Below are 15,183 nucleotides of genomic sequence, written 5' to 3' on the forward strand. Positions count from 1 at the left end.
CTACATGTCCCTTGGCTTCTAGGCGGAGGCACAGTCAGGGGGCTCCGCGCGTTGCCTCTGCCCCAAGCACCGGCTCCACAGCTCCCATTGGCCGGGAACCTAGGAGCTGAGGGAGGGACATGTTGCCGCTCCCGGGGAGCCCCCAAGGTAAGTGCTACCCGGAGCCCTCACCCTCTCCCATGCCCCTGCCCTAACCCTGAGCCTTCTCCCAAACCCAAATTCCTCCTGCTGCTGCGGGGGCAGTGGTGCGGTGGCCCGAGACTGACCCAGCAGTGGCTGGTACAGCTGGTTCAGGGGCTGTCCAAGCTGCTCAGGCGGCCCCCAAGCCAGCCGCACCAGCTACTGCAGAAGTCACGGAGGTCCCAGAAAGTCACGGAATCCGTGACTTCCGTGACTAACTAGCAGTCTTAGCTATGATGTAAGTCGTAAACCAGATGAGTTTGGTTGACTGTCTAATCTCCAATGGAAGTTTGTTCACATTATATACTCCTGGGGGAATTCTGCACCATTGCACATGTGCAGAATTCATGTGTCCAGCAGAATTTTATTTTTAATACATTCTGTTCCAGAAATACTGCAATTCGGTCTTTCGCCCACCAGAGGCAACTGTGGCACCAGAACAGCCAACAGTATGAATGCAGTGGGTTGTTCTGGTGCCTCAGTGGCCTCTGGTGGGCAAAAGGAGGAACTACAGCACTTCCTGTGAAGAAAAAAAATTCTGTATGCGCGCAGTGGCACAAAATTCCTCCAGGAGAACAAGTCCATCACAGCACCTGGCCTGTTAGGACAGAGTGGGGCATATGGGGCTGCTGGGGGGGTGTCACAGACTAGAGTTCAGAATGGGTAGACAGGCGGACAGACTGGGGCGTGGGCTCAGGAGCTAGTTGGGTGACAGCGTTGAGCCAGGAGCTGAATGGGAGTGGGGGACTGCAGAGACCCATTGGGATATGGGGTGCGGGGACAGGGGCAGATGTGCCTGACAGAATGGGAGAGGCTTGGGATCCGCCAGGGTCTGCATGGGGGAGGCTCCCCAACTTCCGAACAATCCTGCCCCTGTCCCCTGAAAAAAACCCATTCCATACTTCTCCCAACCACACCCAACAACCCTCCAGGTTCACTCTAGGCTCCTTCCCTCTTCCTCAGCTCTTCCATTACCCCTGACAGTTCTGTATTGTAATTTAAATGAATTACTCAAAGTTCTGCATTAATATGCCTAGTAAGGAATCTAATTGTCAAAAAAATTGAGATTTTTTTTTTTGGTCTGTATTGTTACAGACATACTTGCTGACAGGTATTTTGAAATAAATTACCAAAATAATTGATACTGGTATGATTATATTGTGTTATTTTGACAAATAAAATATGCAGAATTTTGAGGAATTTTAAAATATTGTGTGCAAAAATTTTAATTTTTTGGCACAGATTTCCCCCAGGAGTTAATTAAATTATAAAACTACCAAATAATTTGCATCACTGTCAATATCTGCACAGAGGAAAGCAGGACTGAAATAGCCAGGGCATATTACAAATTGAAATTGTAGTGCACTGTCAGAGTTGTATACAGGAAACTTGGCACTTACTGCATACATCATTAACAGATGGGATCTGACCTCATGCTGAGCCAGCAGCACAGAGCTAGGACACTGCTGCTTAGGTCCTGTCCTTCAGATGAGACGTTAAACTGAGGTCTTTATATATAAAGTTATATAACTTTATAACTATAACTTTTACTTATATCTAGTACCAGTTTATGTGGAATCTTAAAGATCTAACAGTTCTAATGTCTAGCTTTTGGACAAGTCATACATGCAGAGTGAGCCATGAGTTCCTTACACAAGAATAGGTTGTTCAATGTTCTTGCCAAATTCCAGTTTGGATAATTATATTTTACCTGCATAAAAGTCTCCTTGTTTATATTGTGGAGATTCTTTGGGATTTTTTAGAAGGGAAAGAGCCATAATACCAGTCATAAAAATATAATGTTTATAAAATCCAAGGGTGGATCTGGGCCACAGCTGTGTGTAGAGTGCCTTTCCCCTTTTGCTCGCACAGTCTTTGCCCAGTAGAGTGTTCTGTCACTGTACCTGATGATGAAAGATGCTATATTAAAAAAGTCCTGTTCTATTCTGGTCCCCTTGATGCTAGCTTTGGGGTACCCTGACTTTGTTCAGCTGATAGTTGCAATGAAAATTTTCTAGGGAACATCTGATCTTCATAAAATGGAGCAGACTCTACCTGTTGGCCTTGAATATGGAGACTTGCATGCCTTGGACTTGTAGTACCCAGCTACATAATAAAAATGGGGGGGTCCACATCCTGTGTGACAACTCTGTGGGCTGTGTTTGGCCCACTGGCCTTAGCTACCTTAGCTTTACCCAGACCCACCAATCTCTCATTGCTTCTGAGAGTAGTGAAGTATCACATAACATGATGGATACACTCTTCCGCTTGTATTTCCATAAGGTGGTGGAGCACCTGGAGACTCGGTTTGGGGTCCAAGTTCAGCACATAACAATCCACAAGATGAAGTACGCTTTCCAGATCTGGTCTGCTATGATGTCTTCCCGGGACAGTGATGGGCAGGTGCGTCTGATTCTGACCAGGACACAAGCATACTGCAGCGGAGAGGAATCTGTCATTTGTCAGTAGACAGAGAGGGGGACATGTACATGCTTGATAGGTTTGGGACCCAGCTGCATGTCTCCTCTCTTCTTCCACTGTCTCGCTCCCCACTTCTACCTCTATCTTCCTGTAACTTTAAGCATTATCCTCTTGTGTCAGCCACTTGTGAGGTGACTGTAAATCCAGTGATCTAGTAGATGAGGGACCCCTTTTAGCATTCTTGCTTTGGCCTTTTCTGTGCAAGTCCTTACAGACTCAGCTAAGCAGATGGTTTTCTAATTCGCTAGTTTTGCCTTCTTTTCACTCTTTTCGCTGTCAGCAGCAGCGGGGCGATGCAGGTCAGGACTGAGGTGCATTAACACTGCTGGGAAGTGGAGATGGGCAGGACTGAAACTAAAGATGCTGTTGATAAATTCTATAGTCAGTTGCTTGACACACTTTGGTTTGTTATGAAATATACTTGAGAGCAAATAACCAATGTCAGTCCGGTTTATTGCTGTGAGCCAATAATAATACAGTACAGGAAAAGGGTTCTATGTGATGCTGGTCTCCAGGAGCAGACCCGTGCAGCATTGTTACAGTCACCTTACGCGGAAAGTCTGCTTCCAGAGTTACGTTTCAGCTGGTTAGTATCTATAGGATGATTTTACAAGTTACGTATTCCTTTAGATGTCACTAAAATTCAGTCCATCAGTTTGTCGCAGTTCCTTGTTCTGTTCCTTTCGTTGTCTTTGTTTTGGATACTAGCATTCCAGGTTCTGGTTCGTGAAAGTACCTTCTTGGTTTGCACCTGGGTAGAACAATCATATGTCTTGTCCTCTTCCTTTGGCACATTCCAGTACTTGTCCATGAGAATAACTCCCTATCTGTTACTATGGTAAAAATCCTCATAGATACTGATCCTGACAGCTTTCCTATCTACCTAAGCTAAGGTTTACGTCCGGTAATGCAAGGTGTTATGGGATACTTACCGTAAGTGAACAGGATTATAGTATAGCAAGTTAGGTTATATAACTGCTATGATATTTGTTCTTAACGCTATTTGTGCTTAATGCATACTCATGTGTATGTATGGTGTGGATGATATATGTACTAGCCAGCATATAGTGGTCAACAGTGCTGCAAGTTAGTGTTAATTTTCATTGGCAGGTCTGTGTTATACAGCTTTTGTATTACAATACCTACCTGCTCTGTGGTTTGCTTAAATTGCTGGTGTCCCTCTTCTCTCTCACTCATTTTATTTATTACTTCTGACTCTTCTTAGGGTTTGTCCTGACCTCCAAGCACTGTACAACAGTATTTCATGTCCGCATCCCATAGCATACTTAATGGGCTACATATGCAAATAGCAAAAAGGCTCATCTCCCTGAAAGATACAATCCCAAGCAGCCCTGCCATGTCCCATTCCATCAGTCTTCCTCTTCTCCAGATCCAGAGAGAAAAGCACTAACATTCATGTAAAAATGGTGAACATCCCCAAAAAATATTTACTTCTGCCCCTCTTATTGCCTGATCTGGGGTACACCATCAGAAGTAGACAGTGCCAGTGGTTGAGCACCCTCCTGGCTGATGAGGATTTTCCCACAACCAGTACAAAATCTCCCTACCAGATGAAAATATACCTCCTCAGTTCCTCCTTTCTCCCGGATGTGGTGGGCCGGTCAGTTGGTTTAGCAGTGCGTGGGAAACCTGCCAACGCCCCATGTGAGTCTTGTATTTAACAATAATTTTCTGTTCCGCTATGGATGGGGATTGGTCACTTTTGGTGCAGTATGTGGTCTCCCCACCCTGCTCAGCAGAGAATGCAGATAATCTGGTGACTGTGATAATGCTGCTGGTAATGAGGGGTTCAGCGCTTTCTCTTATCCTGTCACTCACTGCATATTAACTACAACCCCCTGCCAGCATTGATGTGATGTGTGTGTTAATTGCAGGAAGCACAGCTGTTCACAGACCTGCTTGGGGATCATGGGAAGCCTGTATGGCCGCTGTGGGAGCTGATGAAATGGTTCCTGGGGATGTCTTTGCACACCATCCCAGCCATTGGTAAAGTCAAGCCATCTCATTTAATGGGGCTTTCTGTTTAAAAAATAAATAAACCCAAGTTAAAATTAATTTGCAGTTGTTTATAATCCTAATTTACAGCCTGTGGCTATGAAAGAAGCTCTCTTTGTAAGATTATGATAGTTTGGCCAGTGTTTGGTCAGATTCCAACTTGGGTAAATACATTCTGCCTCCTTAAATTCCTACCCAGCTCTTCCAGTTGGAAAGTTGATGATTTAGTTGGGGATTGGTCCTGCTTTGAGCGGGGGGTTGGACTAGATGACCTCCTGAGGTCCCTTCCAACCCTGATATTCTATGATTCTATGATTCTATGAAAAGGTATTCTTCACATCCTATCCTAAACAATAGCTATGTGCTGTTATACACAGTTGCCACATTCCACCCAAAAGATTGCTGCATTTAACAGGGCATGAGTGATTGTATACACATTATAGCATATACAGTGCTATAAGTGATGTAGCACTTGAAGGAGGTATGTATGTTGTGGTATATGACTGAATAGAAAATATTGGGAGCTATGGTATGGAGTTGGGTGGGAGTTCTGTTTTCTGGCTCTTGAGCTTTTTACTGGAATGTTCCCTCTTCGTTCCAGTTTTGGTTTGGTTTTTCTCTGGGCTCAAGGCAGGTAAAATTATTTCTAATAATATACAGTAAGTGTGTACAGATATTTGAAGTATGCAAATGCCAAGGATGAAGAGGAATTATTTAGGGTGATTCTTTGCAAAGGAAAATGTAAGTGGAATATTAGGAAAAACTTCTGAATGCTGAGGTCATGAGGTTTATCTGGCTATGGAATAATCTCCTGAGGGAAATGGCGGAAACCTCGTTGCTTGAGTCATTTAAAACTGTATCAGATAAAACATTGGACAATGTATTGTAGGGTGTGGTCTCATACTGGCAGATTTTATGGGAAGCACAGGGGAAGAATATACCAATAACCTTCTAGAAATTATAGAACAAAAAGATCTGGTTGTTCTAGTTTCTCATCTGAGTCAGTCCATGCTTCTGGGAACACATCTTAATGGGCAGGGGATGACATGCTCCTGATGACGCTGTGAGAAGACAGGAGTATTTTCTTTCTGACTCAGACTTGGAATGTTTCTCTTTAAAACAAACAAACGAACTCTTCAGGTACCTCACATAGAGCTGTTTGAACCCCTTCAACCTTGAATTCTTTGCTATTACATGTAACAAATGTGGTTCTTAGACATTAAGGAGTTAATATTAATCTTCCCAGCTTCTTTGGTCAACGTGGAGAGGAACGGAGTACTTGCAGCACTTTAGAGACTAACCAATTTATTTGAGCATAAACTTTCGTGTGCTACAGCTCACTTCATCGGTAAATGAATGCGTCCGATGAAGTGAGCTGTAGCTCACGAAAGCTTATGCTCAAATAAATTGGTTAGTCTCTAAGGTGCCACAAGTCCTCCTTTTCTTTTTGCGAATACAGACTAACATGGCTGCTACTCTGAAACCTGTGGAGGGGAATGTCACATTCAATCATCCTGCATGTATGGGCAGCACTTGCTCTAGCCACATGCAAGCCAGGAAACAGTCTCCTCCCACCTGCTCCTGGAGCAATTCCCATGCTCCCGTGTCTAGTCTCGCCAAGAAGGGGATATTTTTCCAAGGTGCTTTGTAAAGGAGACTACACTGTGTGATGTGCTGTCTCTTGTTTGCCTCTCTGGAATACCACATGTGTGTTTGCTGTTGCTCTATAGCCCTGGCACTGACAGAGAAGCTGATGAAACTCAACCCTGGTGGGAATGCCAAGCTGGTGAGCATGGGACACAGCCTGCGGACTGAGATGATGAACTTGCTGGGGACTGATGGGATGCTTTTGTACCCTTCCCACCCCATAGTGGCACCTAAGCACTACTCTCCCTTGGGGATGCCTTTCAACTTCGCGTATACAGGTGAGCAGCCCTTGAGTGGTGGGAGACAAGCTGGCAATCTCAGCTGTGCCAGAAGTAATCGGATAGCATAGTACTATCTCAAAAGGCCTGTTCCCAGTAGTGAAAGCATATCAAAATGAGGGGTGGGTCTCATGAGAATCTTTCCTTTTAAAAATTGGGCAAATGTATTCACAGGTTCAAGAGAGCAGTCTAGCCATATGCTGTCTCACCCTGGAGAATGCGAGAGGTGGCAATCATAGCCTCTAGCGGGATGCACTGCGCCTCTCACTTGTGCTGCAAAGCAGTTGCTACCAAGCAATGGTTGTGTTGGTGGTCTCTTGGCCCATAATCCTAGATGAGGAGCTTTCTGGAGCAGGTCTGTTTTTGTTTTACTCCTTTGTGTGCTGCTTAAGGCCTGCTCAGAACCTCTAGGGGCTACAGTAGTGTAGATGCTACTGTAGTGTTCATTCTGAGATGTGATTTTTCTGGTTGCACATCAGGAGACTTATGCAGATGCTCTGCAGGGGCATCTGCCTATTAATTGAAGAGTAAACTTTTAGAAGAGTGGGAGCAGAAACCCACTTATGTTTGGGATGAACTCTTGAGTTCTTGCTTCTGTGTTAAAGGAGCCATGTAAGTGCTATCTGAACACAACACTATATCCAGGTTGACATGTGTGGAGAGAGCAGTGTGGATGACCCTACAAGACATTTTAATTTGGGGCAGTTACCTTGCTAATGGAGTTGTAGCCTGTGACAGGTGCTTCTCACCACCCTGTAAGTGATGGACAGTGTCTACAACCACACTTTAAATCCATGTGGTATTTCTGGGCCTCCTATTGGTGATGGCCATTTGACTGAAGTGTGACTGCAGTAGCATGGGAACCCTCATATCAGGGAACCTAACTGGTCACCTTCATCCTCTTTACAGGATGGGTGTTAAAGCTGTATCACATGTGTCCCTTTCTAGCGAACATCCAGGGGTTGCCACCCATCCTGAGATTTCCAGGATTTGCCCCATTGATATGCTTTGCATGGCTTTCTCAAGTCTTGAGTCCCTTTGTCTCAGTGCTGCACTATGATGCAGTGTGGTTTTGGAATAACTTGACACTGTATAGAATATCATCATGAAAAAGGGCCTCTCAAGGTCATGATCTTGAGGTGTGGTGATGTTGTGTGACTGTTGTATCTCATGTGATGCAGTAGTTTGACCTTGTGAGACAAACAGTTTAGTGGCACTTGTAGATCCACTGCTAGTTGGAGGCTCCAATGTGCAGATTTCTCATTAAAGTGGGCAGATTCCTAGATTCTAAGGCCAGAAGGGACCATTGTGATCATCTACTCTGACCTCCTTTGTAACACAGTATAGAGAACTTCCCTAAATTAATTCCCGTTTGAACTAAATCAGATCTTCTAGAAAAAACATCCATCTTGATTTAAATATTTTCAAACTGTCCTTGCAGTCTGTACTGGATCAAACTCACTGCTTACCCTGTGAACTCTCCAGAGGCCACAGCAAGTGACGTGGATGAGAAGGACCAAGGATGGAGCACTTTGTGTCTATTCTGATCTGCCCTTCTCTTTTTTTCAGCTGTTTTCAATGTCCTGGGCTTGCCTGTCACCCAGTGCCCACTGGGCTTGAGCAGTGAGGGACTTCCCTTGGGAATTCAGGTGGTGGCAGGCCCGCACAATGACCATCTGACACTGGCTATGGCTCGATACCTGGAGAAAGCTTTTGGAGGCTGGGTTTGCCCTGGAAAATCATAACGCTGAATTCCTAGGACCCCCTCATGGCAGGAACACGGAGACAATCCTTTTCCCAAAAGCTAGCAATGGGCATCAGTGCCTGTTTGGATCAGAACAGTAATGCTCCCTCCCATACAACCCAAGCTCCTTTTTGGAGCAGCGTGGGCAGGCTAACCCAGCCAGGATTAAGTGCTCATTCTCCTCCAATCAGTGGCCAGGTGCTACTGCTCAAGCTCATGTTTTCAACTGGAATTTTCTCGTTTTCCGGCAGACGATGATGGGAGAGGAGCGAGTGAGTATCCCCTACCAGCTTCTTTCTGCAGGAACCTCAGAGTTCTCATGGATTCTGAATGGAAGGCTCATGCTCTTGCTGGGGGAGTTGGTAGCATGTGCCCAGATTAGGTGGGCTGCCACTGTGAGACCACTACTTTTTATTTTCAGTTATTTTCTTTCTCTGTTATGTTTGCCTCTTAAAGACAAAGGAAAGGGACAGGTAGAAGGGGCAGGCTGGACCGTGGGTACTAAAGGGTTATTTAGGGAATACTCTTCCAGCATGGTGCCTGCTGGAGAGCAATGTTCAAAACTCCCATGAATGTGTAAACTTGCTTGCTGTGCAGCTGGGATGCTCTGCTTTCTCATTCCCTGCCTAACTTAACTGTCCATGAACAACAGAGTCACTGGTTACCTGCAGCCCAGCTGAGCTGAGTCCAAGTGAACAGGTTTTTGTATTTCCCTCACTAACTGCAGAAGGGAAAGGGGTTGCATGTGGTGTGTTTCTGCTTTAAAGCATTTAGCGCCGAAGGCAGGGCGCCCAGCCTGGTAGCACCACCTCCAGTCTTTCATGCACAGCTGCTCCTTCAGGGGCAAAGGAAGCATTGGCCTTTGACCTGCACACTGCCAGCCATGGGTTTGGCTCAGAGTAAACTCTTGCTGTGAGATACCTGCTCTGCTGGGATCAGTGTTGCACCAGAAAAGGGGAGAAGATGTTTCTCCTAGAGTCCTAGGTGGCTTCTCCAGCTTTTCCTTTCTTTTCCACTCCATTGGGACAGTAGATTATGACTAAGCTGCCTAAGTCTTTTCCGTCATCTCCCTTCAGAAAAGTGTAACAGTACTGCTAGATGTAGAATTTTGTCCTCCCTTGGCTCTGGGCCCTAATTTCATGTGGTCCCCAAGAGGGTGCGCACAAGCACTGTGGGTCACCAGCTGTTTCTTTTGAGCAGTAGTGTATGTTTATCAAATGTAAATAACTCAGCTGGTATTAAAGAGATTGCATCCCTCCAGTTCATGGCATAACTGTGTCCTCATTGTTGAAAGCTTGCAATCGTTGCCATATGGTTCCAGGTTTTGTGGTTTCACTGGATGTCACCAACTAAATGGCTTGCGCTGAGTATGTTCCTGCACAGGAGACTCCAAGGAAAACTGAGGGCGCTGTTCCCCTGAACCACGCCCCAGCATCGTGGTGGTGTGCTGTATTTCACATGAGATGTCAATTGAAGCCGTTTCCAGTTGTGGTCATTAAAGGTCCCAGGGTGTGCACGCACTCCTGTCGAGGGCTAGCTTATCCAAATTCCAGCACGTACAGTCACATCAGTGTGTGAACTCAGTCCATGTTTTTCATTATGTCTTCTTCCTAACCCTTGTTCTGTTGTGGTGTTTGTGGAGTATAGTTATCACCCACCACTCCAGAGGTGGCGGCATTTCAGTGGTAGAAAAAAAAATTGGTTATATTTCTAAGCTGTGAAAAAACAAACTAAAATCAGCCAGCACTCCCTGATGAGTGTCTCCTTTAGTTATTCCCCTTGTTATTGAACAGAACACTTTAAAATCTTGCTTCAGGTATTTGACGGTTACCATGCTTAGATTCAGTCACAAGTCAGCAGTATCTATTTGTTTGAGAGGCCAAATTGCTAAATGTTGCAGATCATGTACTCTGTGCAATACTCTTCACTTTTTATTTAACCCAATGCCCTAATTTTGGTCATACCCAGCTACTTAGCTACACACAGATGTGACGTGTTCTTACCCCCAGGGTGCAGTCTGGGAGCCGTTGGAACTACTGTGCGCCCTATCAATTCATCTGGGTTGGCCTCTCTCACACTGCTCTGCTGCTGTGACCAGCCAGCCTCTCCAGGCCCTGTTGTCACCCAACACAACAGCAGGTGGTGCCAAACATCCAACTGAGTTACCTGGGTGCTTTACCAAAGCCACTTAAGGATCAACTATGGAAGCACCAGCTCTCCAGCCTTGCACCCAACTGGAGTATAAACCCAGAATTATACTGCCTTGCACTGCACAGGGATCTGTATGGTGCAAACTCATTAAATTAATCCACTTCCCCCTTGATGTGGGGAACAAGCTGAGATTTTCCCAAACACTTCACTCAAAAACACACTGGTTAAGATAAAACAAGTTTATTAACTACAGAAAGATAGATTTTACGTGATTATAAGTGATAGCAAACAGATCAAAGCAGATTACCTAGGAAATAAAACCACAAACTAAGCCTAATATACTAGACAGATAGGATTTGAATTAGCAATATCTCACCCTGACTGATGATGCAAGCAGGCTTGCGAATTCCTGAGGCATAGGCTGCCTTTGCAGTGCAGCCTGGGTTCCCCTCGCCCATTCCAAGTCCTTTGTCTTTTAGAGGTTCTTCCAGGTGCTGAGTTGCAGGGGAGTGAAGACAAATCATGATGTCACTTCCCCACCTTATATAGTCACTGTCTATGGCAGGAACCCTTTGTCCAAGCTAAGTTCCCAGCCCAGTCTGTGGAAAAATACAGGTACCAAAATGGAGTTCAGTGTCATGTGGTCTGGTCACATGCCCTTGCATGCCTTGCTGAGTCGTAGCACCCATTATTCATAGGCTGGCTGAAGGGTACCCAGGCAAGCACAAACCTTGTCCATGGTCCATTGTCTTTGCTGATGGGCTATTAGCACTGTCTAGCTCAGGGGTGGGCAAACTTTTTGGCCTGAGGGCCACATCTGGGTGGGGAAATTGCATGCAGGGCCATGAATGTAGGGCTGGGGCAGGGGGTTGGGGTGCAGGAGGGAGTGTGGGTGCAGGAAGGGGCTTAGGGCAAAGGGTTGGGGCAGAGGAGGGGTGTGAGGTTTACGAGGGGGTTCAGGGAAGGGAGTGCAGAGTGCAGGAGGTGGCTCAGGGCAGTGGTGCAGGGAGGGATGCAGAGTGTGGGAGGGGGCTCAGGGCAGGAGGTTGAGGTGCAGGAGGGGTGCGGAGTGTGTGGGGGCTCAGGGAAGGGGTTGTAGGGTGCATCAAGAGGCTCAGGGCAAGAGGTTGGGGTGCAGGAGGGGTGTGGGGTGCACCAGGGGGGTGGGGTGCAGGCAGGGGGCTCAGGGCAGGGGGTTGGGGTGTGGGGTGTACTAGGGGGTTGGGGTGCAGGCAGGGTGTGGCAGGGGGCTCAGGGCAGGGAGTTGGGGTATGGGGTGCAGGAGGTGTTCGGGGTGTGGGCTGTGGCCTGGCGCCACTTACCTGGAGTGGCTCCGGGGTGGCAGCGGTGCGCACCAGGGTAAGGCAGGCTCCCTGCCTGCCCTGGTCCCAGCCCCGCACTGCTCTGGGAATCGGCTGGCACCACATCCCTGCGGCCCCCGGGGGAGAGGGCTCCGCGCGCTGCCTTTGTCTGTGGGTACCTCCCCCGAAGCACCCATTGGCTGTGGTGCCATGGGGGTGGCAATCCCATGGGGCAGATCCAAAGCCCTGAGGGGTTGGATCCGGCCCGTGGGCCATAGTTTTCCTACCCCTGGTCTAGCTTCTTCATTGTTGTACCTGAAAGGCTTGTTGTGGGTGTTTCCAACTTCACAACATCTTTCAGTAACACACACTGTGACATTGCACTCCATATGCTTTATGAAAATATGCTTATGAATGTGAATATGACATAACTGGAATATGCTTTATGCTAAATACCCATTGTAAGGTATCATTAGAAAGCTTGTAATCTACTCTGTGTGTGTTCATTCTATTTGTTTGCATGTATTATTTCTATGTCTGAATTAAGAAACATAAGATATAAACTTGTATTACTGATGTAAACATATTAAGTGGAAGCCATTAAGGATGCTTCAGAATCAATGAACTGTGAATGGGTTTATTTACCTGCAAGCCTTCCTGTGTACGTGTGGGCCAGCCTGTGGGTAATGAAGAATGAGGTCTCACCATGTCACCTGGTACTGAAATCCATCTTAAATCTTGTACTTTTCCATTTAGAAGGAGGGGTGGGGGCCAAGCGCATACAAAAGATCCTCGCCTTGTGCCAAAGCTATGAAAGGGGGTGGAGCAGGACAAAGAGGCTGTCAGTCATAAGAAAACCCCTACTCACCACCTGAGATGTCTGCTGGAACTAACAAGGACAGTACCGGGGAAAGGATTGGGCCCAGACTAGGAAGGAGTCTAGTCTGTGAAAGAAGCTTATTGGAACATCTATGATGGTGAAATATTACCTGTAATCAGTTTCTTAATGTATAAGGCTTAGACTTGTGTGTGTTTGCTTTATTTTGCTTGGTGACTTACTTTGTTCTGTCTGTTATTACTTGAAACCACTTGAATCCTACTTTTTATATTTAATAAAATCACTTTTGTTTGTTAATGAACCCAGAGTAAGTGATTAATACCTGGGGGAGCAAACAGCTGTGCATATCTCTATCAGTCTTAAAGAGGGCGGACAATTTATGAGTTTACCCTGTATGAGCTTTATACAGAGTAAAACTGATTTATTTGGGGTTTGGATCCCATTGGGAACTGGGAGTTTGGGTGCTGGAGAGGTAACCTGCTGAGCTGTTTTTGGTTAAAGTCTGCAGCTTTGGACGTGTGGACTAGACCTGGGTCTGTGTTGCAGCAGGCTAGCATGTCTGGCTCAACAAGGCAGGGTTCTGGAGTCCCAAGCTGGCACAGAAAATGGGCCTAGAAGTAATTTCTGCACATCAAGTGACCGTCCCAAGGGGATCTCCTGTAACTGAACCCATCACACACACATAGCAAAACTTCACATACAATAATAACACATACAAGTCAATGAGAAATTAACGTTTAGAGGATCAAAACTTTTAGAATGATACCCCACAAGACATACTTTGTACAAAACATATCCTAATTACATGACAGTGCTGAATATGGGGGCACCAGGCTATTGCTTTGGGGCACAGAGTCTCACAATAGAAACTTCTTGGGTTCTGCTTGTTCCACCTATTGTAGAAAAATCATGCCATTGTTTAATGACCTCAAACGAAAACCCCTAGACAAGGCAGATATTGTGATATCTCTGCAAAATTCTACCCCAAGGCCAGTGGAACAGCTTTTTTCTCCCTTATACAAGCCATCATGTTAAATGTGTGGGCTCATAAGTTTTCATGACAAGTTTTCAAGGCTATAGTAACTCCATTTTTAAAAAAATCATGCTTATTGATTTGAAAGTCAGGACTATACAGAAGGATCCCAAAGTATTAGTGCAAATTCTCATTGTGAAACTGGCAAGGTTTTTAGATGCAAACTGGGGAGGCTGCTTGCCCTCAGGGTACAGTAATCAAGCTATGGTTTATGGTCCTGTAATGATGCCAATAAATCCGGTACCATTAATATGACTCTGGGAAGCTCTTTGAACTCTTTGAATAAGAGCAAAGATGAGTGGGTATTACTGTGCTAATAATGGGGTCTCGTACTGAAGGAGTCCCCTGAAAGTCGGAGGTGGTCAGCCAAATGGTGCCCCACCTTCAGAGGTGTCCTACAGTGGGGAGGGTGTAGGAAGCTTTACTGCCCTTTGGTTCTGTCTAAAGGGGAGAGGGAGTGGAGGGACCATGCCTGGGTGGGATGTGGGTGCAGATAGGATCCTTTGTCCATGGGTAGTGCTGGCCAGACCTGTTGGTCAAGTGTAGCAATAGGCACATCCCAGCACACTGCCCTCAGTGATCAGACAGTGTTATGCCTTGCTAAGCTATAATGCCTGCTGACCATCTCCACTGGGCTGTTAGACCACCTACTCCCCTCCACAGCATGGCTTAGCCTCACAAAGGGATAGCTGAGCCCTGTGAATATATAGGGATTCCTCAGTATTGCTGAAATGCCATCTGTGATGAAGTTGGGGATTTTTGTAGTGTTTTACATGAATATCGTGTGTGCCGCAGCTTCCCTGTGTGCTGCATGTTTTAACAAGGTGGTGGGAGAAGGTTTGTTGTTGTAGAGGACCAGATGTTACCTCGCCTAGCAACTGGGACCCCCGGACAATGGCCTGGCTATGGAGAACCCTAACAACCGGTGACCTGGTGACAAAGAGGCCCACCCTAGCTTGGCAGTCAGCTAGTTCTGGCCAGTGGGAGGACAAAGGGATGAGGAGAGAGGACCCTGGTGACCTGACCAACCAGTTGGAGCCAGAGGGGAACAAAGGATGGAAGAGAGGGCCCCAGCGACCTGTTTACTTGGGATGGAAGACAAAGGACAGGGGAGGAGCTGTTGGGGCCCCTGATATTGGATGCCCAGCTGGAAAGTGCAGGGTTTCGGGACTGGAGGGAGAGAGAGCAGGCAGAGCCTACCTGAATGCAGGGGAGACTTAGATGTACTGTGGTGTGGGAGGCCAGGTCTGAGGGCCCTGAGAGTTTCCTATGCTGGGTTCAGATGCTCAATAAACCCTCCTGTTTTAAGTTGGCTGAGAGTCACTCCGATCTAGAGATCAGGGTTCCATTATTCCCTCTGGGAGTGGAGGCCCCAGGGGTCCAGAGCAAGTGGACTCCCTGAGGGGGCCCACAGTGAGAGACAGGCGTGCTAAGGCTCGGAGTGGTGTGGTTCCAGGAGGCGGAGGGGTTTCACCCCTGAGAGAGAGTGGACCCCCAGGAGGGGCTGTCACACT

At 46.6% G+C, this 15,183-nt stretch overlaps 1 protein-coding gene across 3 annotated transcripts in view; it reads left to right on the plus strand.

Moving 5' to 3' along the window:
- FAAH2 (fatty acid amide hydrolase 2) overlaps positions 1–11,346 on the plus strand; it is a 31,290-nt gene extending 19,944 nt beyond the window's left edge. Inside the window, exons 8-11 of one of the 3 annotated variants that reach the window (XM_073360581.1) lie at positions 2,464–2,583; positions 4,557–4,668; positions 6,408–6,602; positions 8,598–11,346. In XM_073360581.1, coding sequence (XP_073216682.1) covers positions 2,464–2,583; positions 4,557–4,668; positions 6,408–6,602; positions 8,598–8,728 — 558 coding nt within the window. In that variant the 3' untranslated portion in view covers positions 8,729–11,346. Of the gene's footprint in view, positions 1–2,463; positions 2,584–4,556; positions 4,669–6,407; positions 6,603–8,043 lie in introns of all 3 variants that reach the window. The other 2 variants (XM_073360580.1, XM_073360582.1) reach the window with 2 other exon arrangements.
- The last annotated feature ends 3,837 nt before the right edge of the window (positions 11,347–15,183 follow it).

The sequence above is a fragment of the Lepidochelys kempii genome, chromosome 9 (genome assembly GCF_965140265.1).
Source record: "Lepidochelys kempii isolate rLepKem1 chromosome 9, rLepKem1.hap2, whole genome shotgun sequence".
Lineage (NCBI taxonomy): Eukaryota > Metazoa > Chordata > Testudines > Cheloniidae > Lepidochelys > Lepidochelys kempii.